At 39.2% G+C, this 22,880-nt stretch overlaps 2 protein-coding genes across 2 annotated transcripts; both read left to right on the forward strand.

Annotated features, from left to right (window-relative positions):
* Positions 1-12,825: 12,825 nt before the first annotated feature.
* Positions 12,826-13,899, forward strand: LOC136999531 (uncharacterized). The gene is made up of 2 exons (XM_067353872.1): positions 12,826-13,278; positions 13,369-13,899. Exons 1-2 carry the CDS (start codon positions 12,826-12,828, stop codon positions 13,897-13,899), a joined length of 984 nt encoding a protein of 327 aa, XP_067209973.1.
* Positions 13,900-15,927: 2,028 nt separating this feature from the next.
* On the forward strand, positions 15,928-16,560 carry LOC136999705 (uncharacterized). The gene has a single exon (XM_067354261.1). It carries the CDS (start codon positions 15,959-15,961, stop codon positions 16,532-16,534), a length of 576 nt encoding a protein of 191 aa, XP_067210362.1. The 5' UTR covers positions 15,928-15,958; the 3' UTR covers positions 16,535-16,560.
* The last annotated feature ends 6,320 nt before the right edge of the window (positions 16,561-22,880 follow it).

Below are 22,880 nucleotides of genomic sequence, written 5' to 3' on the forward strand. Positions count from 1 at the left end.
AACAAATCAAATTTAATAAAATTGTTTTCCGATATTAGTTTAACGTTTAGGAAATTGATATGATTATTTATTCCCTTTTCCAATGTGAATTGTAATCTGCTATGCATTGAGTTGAATGTCTCCAAAACTTCGTCTAAATGATTTTCTGGAGCCGTAAATAGTATGTCGTCAACATACCTAAAATAAAACGGTAATTTGTAAGGTAGACGTTCGATTGCTGAATTTTCCAAATCTTGTAACACAAATTCTGCTATTATTGGAGAGAGAGGAGAACCCATTGGAGTGCCAAAAATTTGCTTGTAAATTACTTTATTAAAACTAAAATATGTTGAATTTAAAACTAAATTGATACCAATTAAAAATTCTTCTATTTGTATGGAATTGTACCTTCTAATCCATTCCCATCTGTTTTTTATGCTTTCTATTGCCTTTTCAACAGGAATGTTCGTAAAAAGAGAAACAACATCTAAAGAAGCAAGGCAATGATCCGATTCTAAAAAAACACCATTCAACTTTTCAACTAGATCAAAACTATTTTTTATGTTTCTTTTCGAATTAGGTACATTGTTTGCAAGGATTCCATGTAAAAAGTTAGCTATCTTATATAACGGGCTATTAATCGAAGATACTATTACTCTGAGAGGATATCCTTCTTTATGGATTTTTGGCAAACCGTAGGCTCTAGGTGTGTTTCCGTCCGTTTCCAAAAGACACCTGTATTTTATGTCATCTATGTAACCTCTCTCTCCATCTGGCAAGTAGAGACCTCAGTTTATCAGTTAATATTTTAGTTGGGTCTTTTTTAACAATTTGGTAGGTGTTGGTGTCAGAAAGTATGTCGACCATTTTTTCCATATATTCTGATTTTTTCATGACTACTGTACTATTGCCTTTATCAGCCCTGGTGAATAATAGATCAGGGTTTTCATTTATAAATTTTTTTGTTTTGTACAACCAATTGAGTAACTTTCTGTCATCAACACTATTGCGGAAGTTTCCCTTACAGAACCCATTTATAATTGATATAGTATCATTTCTAACAGAACATTTGTAATCTTCACTCTTTCTTTCAATGTTTCTTTCAATGTTTTTTATGACTTCAATTGACATCGACATTTTTTCCGTGATAGGCATGTTAAAACGTTCTCCCAATTGTAACAAAAGCTCGACCTCTTTGGGAATTACAACATCTGATAAATTAACGAACCATTTTTTATGTTTGTCGTCTAAGGTCGACTGAGAGTTGAAATTGTCAGGCATTATTATTATATTCGAATTAATATCAGATCCAAAATTATTATGTGTTTTCACATTGTTAGTATTGAAAGCAATTGGTTTGATACTTGCTCTTCTATCAATGTTCTGTTTAGAAACTAACCATTCAATTTTTTTGTTTATCTTAACTAAGTTCCTAAACCACAATTTTTGGGAGCGTCTCTCTTGCCCATTAAAAAACGTATTGTATAAATTGAGTGGTAATCTTCTAGTTACAACCTCATATATTTTATGGCATTCTTTTCTGACGCATTGTAAAGTCGCATAGGCATCATCTAATTCTAATCTTATTATTTTTCGAATAAGCTCTTTCCTGATATTATCAAAGATTGCTACTGATCTATGGTGGTATAGTTGTAGGCAATTTTTAAAAACAAATTTCAAATGTGAAGGAGTTAGATCTCTTTGTAGACAATTTTTAAGAAACCTGATTCGAATGCGTAATTTAATGCTTAAATTAACATTATTCATAAAATTCTTCAGTTGCAAAGTTACAAATTTGCCAAAATGAAATTGGACAAAATTAAAAAAGGATTCACGCATTTTGAAGCTTGCGTTTATAAAATAAATTAAAACTATAATATTGGCTCAAATTATTCAAATAAATTATTAACAACAAGCTACAGAGCCCAAGCTGGATTTTCGTGCTTAATTTATTGATATATTATAACAAATGTTTAGGTTTAGTTTTTTAGTTTTTTATTTTTAGTTTTTTATTTTTATTATTAAAAATAGGCATTGAACCAAAAAACTGCAAATAGAAAAAAGTTCCGTCTCGTCATTTTCTACAAGCCTATATTTAAAAAAAATTAATTTTGCGACTTTCAAAATTTTCATGCTCTGAGACGTTTGGATAATACCTTTACAGGATTTTGAGCACTAGGCGAGTTCTTCGATCCGGGCCCTCAATTATAGATTCATACAAAGTGTAAAAAAAATGGGAATTCCAGAATATCTCGAAAAAGATAAGTTTTATAAAAAAATGTTTCAGATAAAAATTATAGGGTTCAAAAATATTTATTAATTGATCTTATCAGTTTCACTTTGGATGAAGGCGTTTCGGTAATTTGAAGGTCATCTTCATTTTTTAAAATGGTATTACCCTAATTTTTATTTTAATACATCGATTCCTCGCTATATTTGTTGTAAAATTTTATAAATATAGGATGGCAAAAAATTGAACAGTTTACGAGATATTTAACACTTTAATTTGACATAATATTACATAAATTATGAAACATCTTGTCAGGAATTAGTAAATAACCAAACACTTCCAAGCCACAATGAGTATATTCCTGTATGAACAAACGTACACAGAAAAGCACGGTGACTTTAAATAGAAACGTAACTGTAGGTGTCTGTGCTGCTTAGAGTGCCAGCAGAGAAGAAGAACATAGATCACAGAAAATAACAGAGGCGAACATTAATGCACTCATTAGTCGCCCAATAGCGCCACGGTGTATCGACTAGAGATATCGATTAAAAAGAGATCTTTTCGATCAGACTCGCTTTCTTACACCCCTCCTATCGAGAAGAGCTCTTTAAGAACAAGCACAAATATCAACTTAAGTTCAACATTTTCACACATTTATCATGTTTGCATCTTGTTAACGATTTCGTTAAAATATCACTTAGCATTAAATCAGTCTGCAAATAATGGATTACGATTTCTTTTCTTTCAACTAACTCACGAGTGAAGTGAAAGTTAATATCAATGTGCTTGCTCCGTTTGTGGTATACGGCGTTTCTGGACAGTTGTATCGCGCTTTGATTATCGCAAAATACATCAATGGGCGACGTTACATATTTTTCAAAGCCCATATGGTTCAGTAACCGTCTTATGTAAACTACCTCACGCGAAACCTCGCAAAGTGCCGCATACTCTGCTTCCATAGTGGACAACGCCACTGACGCTTGCTTCCTTGATTTTCAACTAATTGGGCCTGTGGATAGCATTAGGACATTGCCTGAGCATGACCTGCGATCATCGATGTCTCCTGCCCAATCTGAGTCGGTGTATGCCTTCAAATGTCTTCCATCTCTTGTGTAGGTAATCCCATAATGGGATGTCTCTTTCAAATACCTTAGTATTCGCTTTGCAACGATCCAATGGTCCTTACCAGGATCCGAACAGAAACGGCTTAATGTGCTAGCTGCGAAGGCTATATCTGGACGTGTAGCGTTAGCTAAGTAGATCAGCCCACCGATCAATTCTCTGTAAGGTCGACTTTTCATTTCTTCTCTTTCATCTTCCGTTGTCGGACTCATCTCTTTGGTAACCTTCAAATTTGGATTCATTGGCGTAGATACTGTTTTGGCAAGCTTCATGTCAAATTTTTCAATTAATTCTTCTACATATTTCTTCTGTGTAAGATGCATTCTTCCGGTTGCTCCTTCTCGTTGTATATTGATTCCAAGAATGTTGCTCACTTGGCCAAGATCTGTCATTTTGAACGTTGATTTCATCTTTGACTTGATGCATTCGAGTTTATTGAGTTCTTTCGAAGCCAGAATTAAGTCATCGACGTAGATAACAACAATTACTCGTTCGTCATCTTTTCCAAACACGTAGACACAAGGATCTGCCGAGGTACGTTTGCCACCATTTTTTGTAATGTAACTGTCGAGCTTCCTGTACCATTCTCGACCTGATTGCTTTAGGCCATACAACGGCTTTAGCAACTTGCATACCTTAGCTTCGTGTCCTTGTTCAATGAACATTTCCGGTTGTTCCATGTATACTTCGTCACTCAGTTCTCCTTGTACATATGCCGAAATCACATCCATCTGGTGAACATGCATCTCTTCATTTACCGATGCAGCGAGTAATGTACGAATCGTTTCGTATCTTGCTACGGGAGCGAAGACTTCCTCAAAGTCTATTCCAAACTCTTGAGTGTTTCCCCGAGCAACTAGTCTCGCTTTGTATTTCTCTATTTCACCTTTTTCATTAGTTTTAGTTTTAAACACCCATCGATTTGTTAAAACTTTCTTGTTTTCTGGCCTTGGTACGAGAATCCACGTTTTATTTTCTTGCAGTGTGACGTATTCTTTCTTCATGGCGGTTAGTCAATCTTCTTTGTTATCTTGTTCCAACATTTGAGGTACGGACTGCGGATCCGAATGTTGTACCTCTTTCGAATGATACATTTTTCGTGGTCTGCCTGGTTTGCCAGTTTTTATAATTTTTGGACGACCTGCTCCACGACGTGGTTTGTTGTCTTCTTGCTCGTTGATTTGTTCATTTTCTGACGAATTCTCTTCTGCTTCATTGTCATGATAGTTTCTTCGTTGTGTACTTCTGACTCATCCTCGTCCTCGATGCTATCTTCTTGTTGTTTAGGTCGGTCCTCGTTTGCCGTCTCGATTGTATCAGGTATAGTAAACATTTTTCTTGATGCGGATTCTACAGAATCCTCAATCCTTTCGAAGAACTTCACGTCGCGTGCCTTGATGACAGTTTTAGTTCCTGGTTTCCACAAGCGATAAGCCTTAGATTCTTCTGAATAACCTACTAGTATATATTCTTCTCCTTTTGGTTGAAACTTCTTTCCCTTTCGGCTTTTGTTCAAGGCAATCGTTTTGCTGCCGATGGTTCTGAAGAATCCCACGTACGGTTTATTTTGTGTCCAAGCTTCAAAAGGTGTGGTTCCGTCGAGGCTTTTTGTTGCACATCTGTTTCTCAAAAACGTTGCTGTATTTATTGCTTTGGCCCACAATGACTCAGGGAGATTCGCTTGCAACATGATGCATCTTGCCATTTCTACCAGTGTTCGATTAGCCCTCTCTGCTACATTGTTTTGTTGTGGCGTATAATCAACGCTTAATTGGTGTTGAATTCCTTCTTCCTTGAGGAAATTCTTGAAGTCCTTTGACAAGTACTCTCTGCCATTGTCGGTACGGAGTTTCTTAATTCTTTATCCAGTTTGGTTCTCTACTTTTCGCTTGTAATCCTTGAAGGCTTGAAAGACGTCCGACTTGTTTCGAAGCATTACAACTTCCGTGTATCTTGAGCTATCATCTATAAAGCTAACAAAATATTTTGCACCTCCAATAGATTCAATGTTTATAGGTCCGCATATATCTGAATGAATTAAACCTAAAATTTTCTTTTCGCGGTTAGACGACGGTTTGAACGGTTGGACGTGAATTTTGCATTTCGCGCATACTTCGCAATTTATTTCGTTCGCTCTCGACGAGAAATTAATGCCTTTGACCATTTCCTTATTTTGCATCGCTTTTAAATCACTAACATTAAGATGGCCATATCATTGATGCCATTTTCGCAAGTCAATTTGATCCTTATTATCCGTGAGTACTACTGACCCATCCTTCCGATTGATTGTTGCTTTATCTCTTTTGAATGTAACTGTATACCCGTTGTCCGTAACGCTTGATACCGATAAAAGATTATTACGCAATTCCGGAACATACAGCGCATTTTTTAACTTTACAGAGTTCGTCGCATTACGATTTAATTTTATGTTTAAATTTATGTCACCAACGCTGTTTGATTTTACGAAATGTTCCGCGGCTGTATATACTTTTAACTTATTATCGTTTTTTATCGTTTTAAAGATTCGTTTTCATTGCACATGTGTTTCGTCGCGCCGCTGTCGAGGTACCAAATTTTTGACTTGTCTATTATTTCCGTATTACATGCAATCGCAGTCATCGCGTCGCTAGCTTCATTTGATTCGTTATTCTTTGGTTTCGCCTTACAATATCGACTCATGTGCTCGCTTTTACCGCAATTAAAGCACTTTCCAACGAATTTACTCGCGTTCGCTTTAGTAGAATTATCTTTATTAAAATTATCTTTTGGTTTTGCGTGCGCGTATTTTGAACGCCCTTTTACTAATAACGCGTTGCTATTACTGTCTTCGTTCGTTTTCGATATTCGATCGTTCTGTCTCGCTTCCTCCTCGATAAGTTTCACTTTTAAGTTTTCTAGCGTTGGTATTTCATCGCGCGACTCGATAGCTACACTAAAGTTTTCAAATTCGGACGGTAAAGAGCCTAACAACATTATTGACAACAACTCATCTGGTATCTCGATGCCCGCTTCTTCGAGCTGCTCAGCTTTGCGTGCGTAGTCTGCAACGTATCGCGTCATGGTGACCCCCGTTTTCTTTTCCATCCTCAGCAACTGTTTGTATAAGGCCGCTTTCCTCACCGGTCCTCGAGACTCGAACACTGCCTTGAGTCCATCCCACGCTTCCTTTGATGATACAGCTTTTTTAACATGGTTGAGTTGACCATGGGTGATGCTCAAATTTATTAGCGCCAATGCCTTAGCGTCCTTCCTCAACCATTCTTGTGCGTTTTCTGCAGGCTTTACTTCTGTCCCATCAACGTATTGCCATAAGTCATTGAACACCAGTATGCTCTTCATTTGAATCTTCCACAGTTCGTAATTGACTTCGGTCAACTTTTCTACGTTTGCGAGGCTGGTTGCGGTGGCCATCTTTCAATACGTGCTTCTTCGTTACTCACTGACTTTATTTACCACGCGCAGTGTATTACGCGCTCCTGGGCCCATAACCTGTCAGGAATTAGTAAATAACCAAACACTTCCAAGCCACAATAAGTATATTCCTGTATGAACAAACGTACACAGAAAAGCACGGTGACTTTAATAGAAACGTAACTGTAGACGTCTGTGCTGCTTAGAGTGCCAGCAGAGAAGAAGAACATAGATCACAGAAAATAACAGAGGCGAACATTAATGCACTTATTAGTCGCCCAATAGCGCCACGGTGTATCGACTAGAGATATCGATTAAAAAGAGATCTTTTCGATCAGACTCGCTTTCTTACACATCTCATTAAATATTTATTTTTCAATAATCTTACCTTAACATTTTTATGCACTAATTAATGAGAAGAATCAATTAGTGTGAAAAAAACATAGTAAATAATAATATTTCAGTTACATATTTTTTCTTAAAAACAACTATATGTTTTTTTAACACCAATTCATTTCTGTCATTATTTTGTACATTAAAGTGTTAAAATAAGATAATTGAAAAATTAATATTTAACGAAATCTTTCATAGTTTATGTAACATAATGTAAAATAAAAGTGTTAAATATCTCGTAAACTGTACAATTTTTTGCCATCCTACTCTTATAAAATTTTACGGCGAATATAGCGAAAAATCGATTTCAACAAAAAAATTAGGATGGTACCGTTTAAAAAAATAAAGATGACCTTCAAATCTCCGAAGTGCTTCCTCCCAAGGTAAAACTGATAAAATTAGTAAATACATTTTTTGAAACCCTATAATTTTAATGTGAAACATTTTTGTATTAAACATTTTCCAAGATATTCTGGGCTTCTCACCTATTTTATACACCTTTTATACATACAAGATGATTCAAGTGGGACGGATTACAGCTCTTTTCTAAGGCAAGATAGAAAGAAATAAGAAAGGAAAATCTTTCATTTGTAGTATGATGTTCAATAAAATGTGTTTTAAAAAGTGCGCTCGTGCAGTTGCAGTTGCATTTATTTCTTAAAAGGCATCGAATGCAGCAATTGCAGTTAGACTATGTAAATAAATGAAAAGTAAGTGAATAATTACTTATTAATTTAATATTATTTCAATATAATAATATAATAATATTTCATAAAACATTCAATATAAATAAAATATAATAATACTATAAAAAAAATTAAAGAAGATAAAAAAAAATAAATTGAATACAAATAATGTAATTTTTTTTTCTTTATAATAACTTTCTATCTGGACTTAAAAAAAAGCTAACTGTTTGAAGTACTACAATAAATCTGTACAATAATAAAAGATAAAAGAAAATAAAATAATAAAGTGTAATAATATAAAAAAGTAATTATAATTAATTATAATTGATTTATTTCTTTTTATATTGCTTTCTTATTATATTGCATTTTTATTTATTTTTTACAGATATTTTGTAGTAATTGAGACAAGTTAGCTTTTTTGTACGTTGAAGAAGTGTAGAAAGTTATAATAAAGGAAAAAAAAATTACATTATTTGTATTCAATTTATTCTTTTTTACCTTCTTTAATTTTTTTATAGTATTATTATATTTTATTTATATTGAATGTTTTATGAAAAATAATTATATTATTATATTAAAATAATATTAAATTAATAAGTAATTATTCACTTACTTTTCATTTATTTACATAGTTTAACTGCAATTGCTGCATTCGATGCCTTTTAAGAAATAAATGCAACTGCAACTGCACGAGCGCACTTTTTTAAGAAAATATTATTGAACACGGTAAAAATATTTTTGAATCGTACTCAAAATTAAAGATTTTCCTCTTATTTCTTTCTATCTTGCTTTAGAAAAAAGCTGTACAAGAAATAAATTAATTATAATTAATAAAAATTATTTATTTATAGTGGATTTCGGAATCGTCGCGGTTGTTAGTGAAAAGAATTTATTTCATATTCAAATTATTAGTCTACATACAGACAATGTAATGTACATCGATCTCACATTTTGATTCTCTGTTGTGAGAGCTATGTACTTAATTTTTGTATACTGTAAATATCTGAATTGTAAGATCAATGTACACTATAGTGTCTCTATAGATTGATAATTTCAATATGAAATAAATAAATCCTTTCGCACTAACAACCGCTACTACTCTTCAACCCATGATTTTATATTACTTTCTATTTATTTCTGTTTATAAATTCATAAAAAAATAGAAATATTAAGACAAAATCTGTAGTTTTAAATTTTGTCACTGTTCTTAAAATACCATGTAGTAGCAATTCTCAATTATATATAGAACACACAAAATATAGAAGAAAAAATTAAAGCACAGAAAATAGCACCTCGTGCCGCAAGCATACTTAATACGTTTTAATAATTAATAATTAAAATAGAAATAAGAAATATGAATTTCTAAACAGAAATAAATAGAAAGAATAATATAATCAAATGAGATATTCCTCAATTGATGAAAAATAGTTACTAACCTTTTTCGCCATCCTTTTTTCAATGACATTCGCGAACGAAAAAGAGGCAATATTTGCGTGGAATTTTTTCTTCCCATCTTCTTTCTTCTTTCCTTCTTCTTTTCCTATCTTCTTTCTTCTTTTCCTATCTTCTTTCTTCTAACACTTTCACTCGCACTATATACTGATATTACGCGGTGTCAATAACAATAACAGTATTCCCGCTAAATTTACTGTCAGCTGTAGTGCTCAGTAATGTACGTAACTCTGTGCGGCTCCTGGTTATGCGAATAAAGTATAAGTCATAATCTGTATAAAGTTTTGTTACAATATTTTTTATTATTTTAAAGTAAGTAATGTTAAGTAATTCTATACGAATAAATTTTTCAAAATATTAGTAGTAACAAAATTTCATAGAAAACTAGACATAAGAATAAAAGCATTTTCTATTTTTATATTTAGTTTACACTTTTATTGCTACAATGTGCAAAATAATATAAAAGTATAAAAAATATTCATATTTTCTTATAGCGCATTTCAGAAATGCATATACTGCTATCATATGCTTTTATTAATGTTTTATTTTATTTTTTTAATTGCATTAATATTTTGAAAAATGTACACGCTGTGAATTATCTATATTTGTTTACTTATTTTAAAATAATAAAATTTCCAAAAAAATAAAAAAAATATCAGAAAAATAAATACGGTGGAACGAAATGCAATCGCACGTCTATGAAATCCCGTAAGATAAGAAAGTGATGAAAAAGTGATGAAAAAGTGACAAGGAAAGAAAGTGACCTACTCCTACTCAACAGCTGAAGATCGGCAAGAATCATTCTTCTGTTAGCTGTGCGACACGCGACCACGCGATCTGTTACGAGCGTATAGCTACGTAATAGATTATTTAGAATAAGTCGGGACACGTTTGTGGAAAAAGTCTTTATTCGGTGTTGCTGATTTGAGCTTTGATCGAGAACTGAACTGGCGAGAATGATCTTCGTTTAAGGTGCTGTAAGAAAATCGTAGCGGCGGAATGTTTATTGGAAGAAGGCGGTTTTGTCAAAGGAAAATATGCGTTAGGCATAGGGACAGTGTTAATGTTTATTGCAGTTATCGAAAGGTCATGTGTTTAGGATCAATAAAGAGTAAAGATAAAAAAGGTTCAAAGGTTTGAATAAAAAGAGTAATCTAAGAAACTATAAGTTGCGGCACGTAACATCTCCCCCCTTAGGAATGAAAATCTTTCTCGAAGTAGAAAAATACATTTAAGATCTTATTTCTAAATTAACGCAGTAACTTAATCTAGTATTACAATGATCAGAAAAATTAATATTCAACAATGTTCTAACAATGAGGTATAACGTAGTCTTATACTCTAACATACACATATATAGGTTCTTATACTATGACATTAATTCGCAATGTTAAATTTCCTTAAAACGATACAATAGTCGTGTTTTGTCTTACACGCGTTCAAGTCTTGACAATCGATTATTACGAGAGCGAGAACGTCGGATCTCGTTATTTGTTCCATGTCCCTCTCTTTCGATACGAAGGGGTTCTTCGCTGTCGGTCGGTACCGATATAAAGGTAACTTCGCGTTGCGTAGCTGTCGAATGAGCACTACGAGTGGTTATATTATTATTAAAACAGTTGTTAAAATACTGAACGCAGCCTTCCTTAGGTATACAACATAATTTAAAAATATGAACGAACTTACTAATCAATGAACATTTTACCGTTATATAGATAATAACTAATCCTATCATAGTATATAATATATAATAAAACCAACCCAAGGTCTTTTCATATAAGGTTTTAGTTCAGTGATGTTTGCCTATCTCATTTGCTTCTTTATATAATTCGTCCAAACTAGAACTAGCTGTTTTTAATAAATTAATATCTAAGTGAGGTGTTTTACCAATGTTTAACAATTGAAGCTCTGAAATATTAACATTATTTTCCTTGATATCTTCGCATAGTTTATTTGTACTAAGATTAACGTTAGGAATAAAATCTTTGTCAATGGTATCGATTATGCTTATAGTTTGGGTATGTAATAAAACATTATCCGAAATGGCATCACATTCCGGGGATAGTTTAACTAAACCAGTTAAAAGTAGTTGTGTTTGACGCGGCTTGTCGTCTTTACATAAAATGTGAAGGGTCTCCTTTCGCGGCGCAGTATAAAGCCACGAGTTCGCAGATTATAATTGATACCAGACAATATTATGAATTTTCATTACACGAATATTGCATTCTTTCAATATGTTTTCTAATCTAGCGAATTTCAGTAGTTCCGATTCGCAAGTATGGACGGTCGAAATCTGGTACAATAGGTCCGTCGTATTGATCAGACAATTTTTTACTGCCTGTTCTGACCGTTTCGTGTAATACATAAACGTATTCTCCCGGATCTAAAACTAATGGTTTCATTTTCTTATCGTAATATTCTTTCGCTGACTCTTTAGCCTTTTGTAATTATTCTTAGCGTTTTTTCTTAGGTAATTCAATTTATTCGTTAAATCTACGAGAAATTCCTCATGAGTGATTCCTTGTCTCGGTTCTACAAGTACGGAAGGAAGTCACGGTTTTCGTCCAAATACTAGTTCGTACGGAGATATTTTTGTTCCTTCGTGATAAGCGGTATTATAAGAGAACATAGCGGCATCTAGAAATGAATCCCAATTATTTTGATTTTGATTAATATATGGTTTTAGATATTCAGCTAATACATGATGTGAGCGCTCTAATGCTCCATTTGACTGAGGGTGGTAAACGCTTGTTTTTACCTGTTTGATAGTAGTTATACTATGGGAGATCTGACCCAGGCATCTGAGGGGGTGCGCGGGTGAAGGGGGGAAGAGGTTGAGGGGGAGGGGGTAATTCTGGAGGAGAGGGGATAATAACGTCATCGTTTTAGAGGAGAGGGAGTAAATTTGGAGTGGAGGGGGTGACGAGGGAGGTGCGGGGGAGAGGGGAAGGTATCGGATTACATAAATTCCTGGAAGAGATAAGATAAGGATTGTTTATACAAACATGAGTCATTGAGAGATAAGGATTGTATATATAAGATAAGGACTGTTTATATAATAATGTTTATGTTAAAATGTTTATATAAAAATGATTTATAGTTCTAAGAACTATTTACAAAGGCGTTATTGTTCAAATTTCTTAGAATTTTCATGCAGGTTTACCTAAAAGACGCCATTTTGCATCAAATAATGATGTCATCGCTATTTTTAGGCTGCCCTTTAGAGCGCCAGATTTAAGATAAGGATTGTTTATATAAAAATGATTTATAGTTCTAAGAATTATTATAATGGCGTTATAGCTATTTTTAGGCCGCTCTTAGAGCGCCAGATTTAAGATAAGGACTGTTTATATAATAATGTTTATGTTAAAATGTTTATATAAAACTGATTTATAGTTCTAAGAACTATTATAATGACGTCATCGCTATTTTTAGAACCTTTGCAGGCATTTGCAGGTTCGTGCAGGTTTATAGATTACGTCATAGCAATGTTTATACAATAAGGGTATATAAGGCCCGCGGAAAAATTACGAGTTTTCAAAGTCATTCGCAATGGAGAAGAAGCGCGATCTTACCGTACGAGCAGTGAATATCAAAACGTTGGGAGACTTTCCCCCGTGGTACAGCGAGTGCGACAAGTACCTCGATTCTCTGAGGGAAAAATGTCGCAAAAAGCAACGAACCGGAGTAGTCAACTCTCTGGTGGCGCAAATTGTGCGTCTGGAGGGTGTGAGGAACACCCTGCATGAGCGTTTTGTGCCCATTGGTGCTGGATACGGCGGATACGAGAAGAAGGGCTACACGTGGAAGGAGATCGAGACGGCGTTTAGGAACCGTGTGCTGACGGGTGCGGTTGTCAATTCCGACTTCATCGATCCTCGTGAATTTTTGGAAAATATAAGAAATACGGTTATTGAGCGGATCAAGAGCGTCATGGCGGAGCATGGGAACGTTAAAATCAATGCTGCGTTCAACGGGGAATTTATCGCGGGTAACAAGACAGCCGTGAAGACCATCGCCACGAAGAATCAAGAGATATATCCAACATCTGATTTGCAAGAGTGGTACACAAAGCATGTGGTTGACGTCATATAGGCATCTCTGGAGGAATTTCAGGAACGCGATAGCGGATGGGCGTTGTCACGTATCCTGAACCTAACAATCAACGTCAACAAGTTGAATCCTCTACGCGCGGGATGCCACATCGAGTTACCGCGGAAAATTATGTTAAAAAAGGCAGTGGTCAACGTGAAATCAAACGATAATGCGTGTTTCGCGTGGGCAGTGGTAGCAGCCTTGTATCCTGCGGAAAAACACCCGGAAAGAACAATCGAATATCCACATTACTCGACGGTGCTGAATCTGTGCGGTATCGAGTTTCCCATGACGCTTCCGCAAATATCAAAATTTGAGAAACTGAACACCATCTCCGTCAACGTCTTTACCACCCAAGATTCCAAAATCGTCCCTCTGCGTCTCACCAGCAACAAGAAGGAGAAGCACGTCAATTTGTTGTACGTGCACAGAAACAACAATGCACATTTTGCATGCATAAAAAATATGTCGCGGTTGGTGAGCTCGCAATTGAGCAAGCGAAATGGCAAAAAGTACATTTGCGATCGGTAAGTAAAAATATACGTATAAAATAATTCGAAACCTTATTCGCAGTTTTAATCACACAAATTATTACAGGTGTCTACATTACTTTTATACACAGGAGAAATTATCGGCGCACAGCGTCGATTGCGGCAAGATGAACGATTGCGCCGTCGTTCTCCCCAGCGAGGACAAAAAGTGGCTGACGTTCAGCAACTACAACCGGAAGGAGCGGCTCCCGTTTGTAGTGTACGCCGATCTCGAATGTACGCTCGAGAAGAAGGATGGACAAGACGGCACCACATACGCCTATCAGCATCACAAAGCGTTTAGTGTAGGATATTATATAAGTTGTACGTACGATAATTCTTTATCTAGTTTTAAGTCTTATCGCGGTGAGGATTGCGTGGCGTGGTTCGTCAATGAACTCCACGATTTGGCGCGCCGTGTGAAAACGATCCTCACTACCGTCGTCCCCATGGTGGATCTTACGCGGGAGGAATCGGAAAAATTCCGTAGCACCGCGACGTGCCACGTGTGCGAGAAACCGTTTACACCGGATGATACGCGGGTGCGCGATCATTGTCATCTTACCGGGCGTTACCGCGGTGCCACGCACTCGTCGTGCAATTTAAATTACAAAGACTCCCACGTTATCCCGGTGATATTTCACAATTTATCCGGTTACGACGCGCATTTCATTATTAAAGACGTTGCCAATGCTTTCGAAGGCAGCGTCGAATTGTTACCGCTGACGATAGAACGTTACATTTCATTCACTAAAAATGTTAAAGAAACCGAGGATAAAAATTCCAAAATTTGCGTCAAATTACGATTCATCGATTCATTCAGATTTCTCAGTACAAGTCTTGAAAAATTGGCATCTTATCTGACAACGGACGAATTAAAAATTACACGTTCCGAATTTAGTCATTTATCCGCGGAAAATTTCAATCTGCTTACTCGGAAAGGCGTGTTTCCCTACGAGTACGTCGACAGCGTCGACAAGCTCCGGGACACAAGCCTACCATCGCGCGAATCGTTTTACAGCTCGCTCACCGGAGAAACGGTATCCGAGAGCGATTACGCGCACGCGACAAACGTCTGGCAAACTTTTTCGATCGAAGATCTAGGTCAATACAGCAATTTGTATTTGAAAACAGACGTTCTTTTGTTGGCGGATATTTTCGAAAATTTCCGAAACATGTGTATAAAGAGTTACGGTTTAGATCCCGCTCAGTATTACACATTACCGGGGTACACGTGGGACGCTATGATGAAGTACACGCGCGTAAAATTCGGGTTGCTCACGGACATCGATATAGTGCTGTTTGTCGAGCGCGGTATACGCGGCGGTCTCAGCCAATGCTCCAACCGATACGCCGCCGCCAACAACAAATACATGTCATCGTACGATCCATCGGAACCATCATCGTACCTAATGTACTTTGATGTAAACAACTTGTACGGCTGAGCAATGTGTCAACCGTTGCCCTACGCCAAATTTCGATGGGTCGAAAATGTCGAAAACTTTGACGTAATGTCCGTTGCATCCGATTCGGCTACCGGTTATATGCTGGAAGTCGATCTCGAGTATCCGGTGAATCTTCACGACGCGCACGCCGACCTGCCGTTCTGCCCGACGCGCGATAAGCCGCCCGGCAAGCGGGAGCTCAAGTTACTCGCAACGCTGTACGATAAGTAGCGTTATGTCCTTCACTACCGTAATCTGCAGCAATGCGTGCTACATGGTGTGCGAATTGCAAAAATTCACCGCATACTGCAATTCGCGCAATCTCCATGGCTCCGCAGATACATAGAATTAAATACACAATTTCGGACACGGGCGACAAACGATTTCGAGAAAAATTTATACAAATTGATGAACAACGTGGTTTTTGGCAAAACCATGGAGAATGTGCGAAATTACACGGATGTACGGCTCCTTACACAGTGGGAGGATCGGTACGGAGCGGAGGCTATGATCGCCAAACCGAATTTCCACAGTCGAAGCGTGTTCTCGGAGAATCTAGTCGCCGTAGAGTTGCGAAAACTCGAAGTGAAATTCGACAAGCCGATCTACGTGGGTATGTGTATCCTCGACATATCCAAGACCTGCTTGTACGAGTTTCACTACGAGTACATGGCGCCTCTCTATGGCAACAAATGTAAAATTTTGTATACCGATACCGACAGTCTGATATACTTTCTACATTGCGAAGACGTATATCACGATATGAAACGCGATATATCCAAATTCGACACGAGCGACTACTCCAAGGACAACGTTTACGGTATACCGCGCGCCAACAAGAAAGTACCCGGTCTGATGAAAGATGAGAATAACGGCGCGATCATGACGGAATTTGTCGGACTGAGAGCGAAGATGTACGCGTTGAGAGTCGCCGGACAAAAAGATACGAAAAAGGTGAAAGGCGTAAAGAAAAATGTAATCGCTAGAACGATAACGTTCGACGATTACACTCGGTGTCTCAACGACGAAATCGAGCTGACGCGGCGTCAATCGTGCATCCGCTCAAAGATGCACGAGGTGTACACCGTGTCGGAGTCGAAGCTCGCGCTCAGTCCGTACGACGATAAGCGGCACGTCGTATCTGGTTCCACCGACACTCTACCATGGGGACATTACAAGATACATTTGTAAATAATGCTTAGTAATTTACATAGTTTTAAATTTATATATTTTAATATTTTATGTATTATTATCATTGTTAATTTTAAATGTATATATTGTAACATGTTGTAGTAATAAAGAACATCATTGTATATAAATGTATAATAGTTTATTATAATGCAATGTAAAATATACATAGTTTATTACAATACATCGTCTTTATTTATCCAAGAATTATGCGAATTGTCGAATCCCAACCACTTTACAAACACCTTATCGTCCTTTCGGCGCAACACCTTTTCCACGAGATAAACGTCGGGTTGAGCGGTCTTGAGCAATTCGTACTCGTAAAAGCCTCCCGTGACCGGATCTCCGCGATAATTTTTAATCAGATACGTCACAGGATTGGTACGTTGCACCGTGGCGATCTTAAACACCTCCGTCGACCAATTCGGCGTGTATCCTTTCTCGAATACAGTTTTGAATTTGCTCACGCGCACCGAATCACCCACCCTGAATTTCGCCGGCGCGGCAATTTTTATATTACTGTACACGGTGCTCAAGAGTCCCTTTGCGATCTCGGGAGTGACATCGATCGGGCGCATACCGATTGTACGATGTTTACGACCGTTGTATTCCGAGACCAATCGCGATAAATCGTCGATCCACCTGTACGATCCCGTGAGCGTAAAAAACTTCCACATTTCATTCTTTAACGTGCGATTGAATCGTTCCACCACCGAAGCCTTCATAACCGAGTATGTCGAATAATGATTGATGCCGTGTTTCTTGACAAGATTTTGGAAATCTCTGTTGTAAAATTCTTTTCCATGGTCGGTCTGCACGTTTTTCGGAATTCTCTTCCTAAATATCGCGGAAAATGCTTTGGATGTTTCAATTCCATCTTTGGTCTTTAAGGGCATGGCCCACGCGTACTTGCTCAACACATCGATAACGGTTAGAATGTAGTTGCAGCCGCCGTTGGATCGCGAATACGGTCTCATCTCGACAATGTCAGCCTGCCACAAATCGTCGTATCCTTTCACGACGACTGGCCTACGCGTAAAGTTTCTTCTCGCCGGTGCGTGGAGCTCGTCCACGAGCGATCTCCTCTCCAGGCTCACCGCTTTCTTCTTGCTCATTGCGATTCGTTCTGCTTCTTCTTCTTCATCGCCTCATCGTAGTATTCGATGAAATTTTTTCTCACAGCTCTACGAAGATTGTGAATCTCTCGCTCGACAAGACTCTTCGTCTCTCGCTCGTGATCGACAAGTTTTCCATCGAGTCGCGCTACACTCTCGTCGAGGAGACCTCTCAGATCGTGAATCTGTCGTTCCAACGTCACGTATCTGGTCTCGATGTAATCGTCGTGGTCTCTCTTCCAGGTCCGCTCGGTATTCTCCGAATTTTCGAGTCTTGAAAGTACTTTTCGCTTAAAATTTTCACAGAGCATACGATCTCGATTCTCACGATCGCTCATAAGCTTGAGGCGATGATCCAGATGCAGCTTGTTGATGGCGTCGATGTCCGCTTCAGGGTCGGCGAGATGTCTGATTACGCGTGACTTGGCGTTGAAAACCTCACCATCCTTGCAGAGACAATGCTCGCGCACGTAATTCTTCGAGACTCCGCCGCTCTGTCTCGTCACCCTGTCGCTTCCTCCTCCTAGCTGTAGTCCGAATTTGTTGATAGACATTCCTGTAGCATCGCACGAGCAATACTGGCGATAGTTGAAAAGCTGTGATCAATTTATAATCAGACCAGCTTCGCGCAGTTCCTCGATAATCGAGAGAAACTCGTTGTCGTGCGCGTTGTTTCCCGCCTGACGGGAGGCGTCCAGCAATCGAAGGCGATCCACCAATTCGTTCGGATCATCCCAGTGCACGTAATCGACCGCGTTGTCGGTCACAGTCATGGTCTGTGGTATGTTACACTTGGGTAACGTGTGACCCGCACCTCTCTTGTCGAAATGTGCAACACCTCCACCTTTCTTAGATATCAGAGGTGTGATGATATGTTTGTATTTGTGTCCTTTGTTTCCTAAAATAGGTAAATGCGCGTTATGACCGCGTCTGTGAGCGTTAGTAGCGAGTAGTATGCTCTTGTACTTTTGTTTGTCATCCTCCGTACACAGCGTATCGTCGGGAAGTTTTTTAAATATTAATTCAAACAGACCAGGCGTGCCCGCGTATTTCACACCGTCCACAATCACATTGTCGTCTCTATCAATGTCGAAGGCCTTGTCTCCGAGAAACGTTCCCGCATCGTTGAAGTATACACCGTACACGTTATCGATCCTTCTCTTCTTGTCACCGCTCAAGAGCTCCCCGATGTACTCTTGACCCAGCGGACCCATTTGACCATACAGAGCTTCCCGACCATCGGACGTTTGCATTGTCTGTCTCACGGATGTTACGAAAGACGGGTCCGTGGTTTCGAACACGTTTTCGGTCGGTAAATATGTCGGCGCTTCAAACACCAATTTTTGCGGCTGGAACGGAGTCGAGGCTTGTATCGGTGACGTCAATGGGATCTGTATCGGTGTCGTCAACGAGGTACGCTTGATTTTCTTCTTCTCAGAGCTTGTCCGCTTTCGTTTGATGTCTGGTTCGTTTTTAATCTCGAGATCGTCAACTGAATCATCGTCACCCTTGATGTTCTCGACGATTCGTTTCAACGGCTCTACGATCGGTTTCAACCGTTTCTCCAATTGCGCCTCATGTTCCACTCTACCCGTCTTCAACGTCCGATGCTTTTTGCGAATCGACTCGCTCGTACAAGCGATTTCCTTCGCGATTTTCTCCCTCTCGTCAATATCTTTCGTGTCGAGCGTCATCGTCAACGTCTCGAGAACAACTAACCATTCCGCGGTACCGCAAACTCGTTAAAACCACGTCTGTATCGTCCATCGTTAATCGTACTATCCTTGTCTATCACTAAAAATCCGTACTTGTGCTGCCAACATGCGTGACACAATGTACTAAAATCTTCACACGTCATGTCCGTATTCACATGATCGTTATAGACATGCTTAAGGTTTGTTCCATCCTGCTTGAATATTACGAGTAAATTCGCGTTGTCGCGCACGAGATGTTTCGGTATTTTTGCATGTTTGGCACAGATAGAAACAATCGACTTTCGAATGTCGACCCATAGCAAAGTACTCGCGTATCGCATTCTACTTGTTGCACGCTATATCGTCAAAGACGAATTCGGAATTCGGTAATGCCTCGCTGCGGTACAATTGTGTTAGGTTAGGTGTTGTTGTCCGAGAATGTAAAGTAGCCGATTCCATCGATCGATCCGAGCAATCTTTCGAGATACCGATACTTTGATTGATTCAACGATTTCGAGTACACGTACACGTTTTCGAAACGTACACCGTTCGGACTTTCCAGCAGACTAATTATTACATTGGTTTTACCGCAATTCGAAGGACCGCAAATGATACCGCGTATAGTGTTTGGCAACATTTTACCATGTCTGCACGTCTTCTCACAAACCCCTTGCGTCTTATCATCCATGTTTTTTACACGGATCGTGTACGATTGTAAAAATTTTATTTTTTACCAGACTCTTTCTCATCCTTGTTATTACGCGACGAGTGCGCAGCATCGGTTGTTGGAAAGAGCGGTGCTCGGATATTTGTTGCTAGATCTAAAATATCTCTATTTCCATACATGATTCGGACATTATCCTAAAAAAAAAAAATATTGTTTCAAACACACGATTAGCAATACACGTTTGCGACATTCACCTCCTTCCGTTCCTTATTATTATCCCGGTTATTCATTGTACTTCGTCGTCCGACAAACTTTGATATTCTACTAGTTAATGATCGATACGCGCCTCCTATTTATAGGTGAGCGCTGTCGAAACACACTTCAGTTGGAAATATGATTTACACGCGATACGTTAGAATTCACGCTCTATGAAACGATACAAGGGTGCCGGTTTACTAAACAGTGTGATAAATCGACTACCGTTGGAGCTGCATATACCCGGCTACCAATTTTGCGGGCCGGGGACTCGTCTGCGGAAACGACTCGCGCGAGGGGATCAAGGTATCAATCCGTTGGACGCGGCGTGCCGCGATCACGACATCGCGTACTTGCAAAACCGCGAATCAGCGGACCGCCACGCTGCCGATCGCGTTCTCGCCGATAAAGCGCGGGAACGGATCACCGCTGCGGACGCGACTCTCGGTGAGAGGGCCGCTGCTACCGCCGTATGGGCTGCTATGAAAGCAAAGACGAAATTGGGGATGGGTATGACAAAGAGAAAGAAGAAGAAGACCAAGAGGAGAACGCTTCCGGCGGCGAAACGCGGTGGTATGTTACCGTTGTTACCGCTCTTGGGAGTCATCGGTTCGCTTGCCGGTGGAGCGGCGGGTGTTGCAAAGGCGGTGAATGACTCTAAGGCTGCGCGACGACAACTCGAAGAGACGAAACGTCACAATAAAGCAATGGAAGGACGGGGGATTTATCTCGCTCCGTACAAGCGGGGCAAAGGATTGAAGAGAAAAAAAAAACGTCGAAAAAACGATAGAGATGCCCGCGGGTGCCACCACCAATTTACAGTTGTTCGCATTGGCGAAGCGTATGCGAATACCGTATTTCCGAGGTGTCTACATGCGTAACGCTTTACCCGACAAGATACATAAAAATGAGAGCGGTATCGTGAATTTGGACGATGTCGACGGGCCGGGCACGCATTGGGTGGCGTACGCCAAGAGAGGCGATTGCGCCGTATACTTTGACAGCTTTGGCAATTTGCAACCGCCGAATGAGATTACACGCTACCTCGGAGGCACCGATACAACGATAACGTACAATCGCACAGTCTACCAGACGTACGATCAAACGATCTGCGGACAATTGTGCCTCCTGTTCCTCCAGAAAATAGATATAAAAATCGATCCGCTATCGATCGACATCAGTCGTCGATAGAATCTCGGCAATGTCGCTGACGCTCACTCTAAGCGGTAAAAGCAGCGTTCTCACGGTGGATTATTTTCTACCGATAGACTTGAGCGATGGGGACTACGAGCTCGGTCTAACCACGATGGAGACCTACAACACGATTCCGAACGTGACAGTAGCGAACAATAAATTTTATTTCGATGACAATGATGAAGAAATTACAATTTCCGAAGGATCGTACGAATTGGACGCCATTGCTTCTTATCTGAAACGCGCGATACTGCAAAAACGAGGAAAAAGTGAAGAGCAAGATTATCCATTGTCACTTCGTCCCAACGTTAATACCATGAAGAGTGAAATCATGTGCGCTTTTCGAATAAATTTCGCCAAACCGAATACCATCGGACCGCTGTTTGGATTTTCGACGGATCGTATATTGGAACCGAGAAAGTTGCACGAATCAGACTCCTCGGTAAACATCATCAACGTAAACATTATTCGAGTGGAATGCAGCATTACCGCGTGTGCGTACGCCAACGACAGGTTGGTGCACACGATACACGAATTTTCACCGAACGTGCCTCCGGGATATAAAGTCTCGGAAACACCGGCGCAAATCATTTACCTTCCGGTCATCGCGAGGAGCGTTACCGATATCACTTTGCGCGTGGTGGATCAAGACGGACGATTGATTGATTTTCGCGGAGAGGAAATTACCATCAGACTGCACTTGCGACTACGTGGTGCGAGGAAATGCTCGTGTTGAACGAACAGCGAGTGATTGAGAGAACAACGAAAATTGAGAAAACATCGCCATTCAAGAGGCTCAGTACGACGAACGTAAACTTTTTAAAATCATTGGGATTCGTTGTGAGAAACGATTAAAGAGATGGATATACTCGACATCGCTGACGAGCCCGTCTTCGACGAGCGTATTGTGAAATATGAGATGCACACGTACAATCCGTACGCTAACACGACGTTGGGACACAGCGACGAGATACGAATACCTATATAGCAACAGGATTTGTACACGTTGCCGTGTGAGAGTTTTCTCTACATTGAAGGAAAACTCGTTACTCCTGCCAATGAGAATAAAGATAACGTGTGTATAATGGGAAATAATTGTGTCGCGTTCATGTTTGATGAAATGCGATACGAGCTCGACGGAGTTGAAATCGATCGTAACAGAAACGTTGGAATAACGAGCACGATCAAAAACTATGTATCGCTGACGACGGAGAAGAGCAAGACGCTGAAATACGCATCGTGGAATCCGGATGGAAATCCGTTGCTCGATGGAAACTTTAATTTTTGCGTTCCGCTCAATACTCTTTTAGGATTCTGCGAGGACTACAAACGGATTGTAATCAACGCTCGTCACGAACTTGTATTGATACAATCGCGCAACGATAACAATTGTCTCGTTGGACGAGTCGGTGCGAATCCAACGA

Source organism: Linepithema humile, chromosome 4 (genome assembly GCF_040581485.1).
Source record: "Linepithema humile isolate Giens D197 chromosome 4, Lhum_UNIL_v1.0, whole genome shotgun sequence".
Lineage (NCBI taxonomy): Eukaryota > Metazoa > Arthropoda > Insecta > Hymenoptera > Formicidae > Linepithema > Linepithema humile.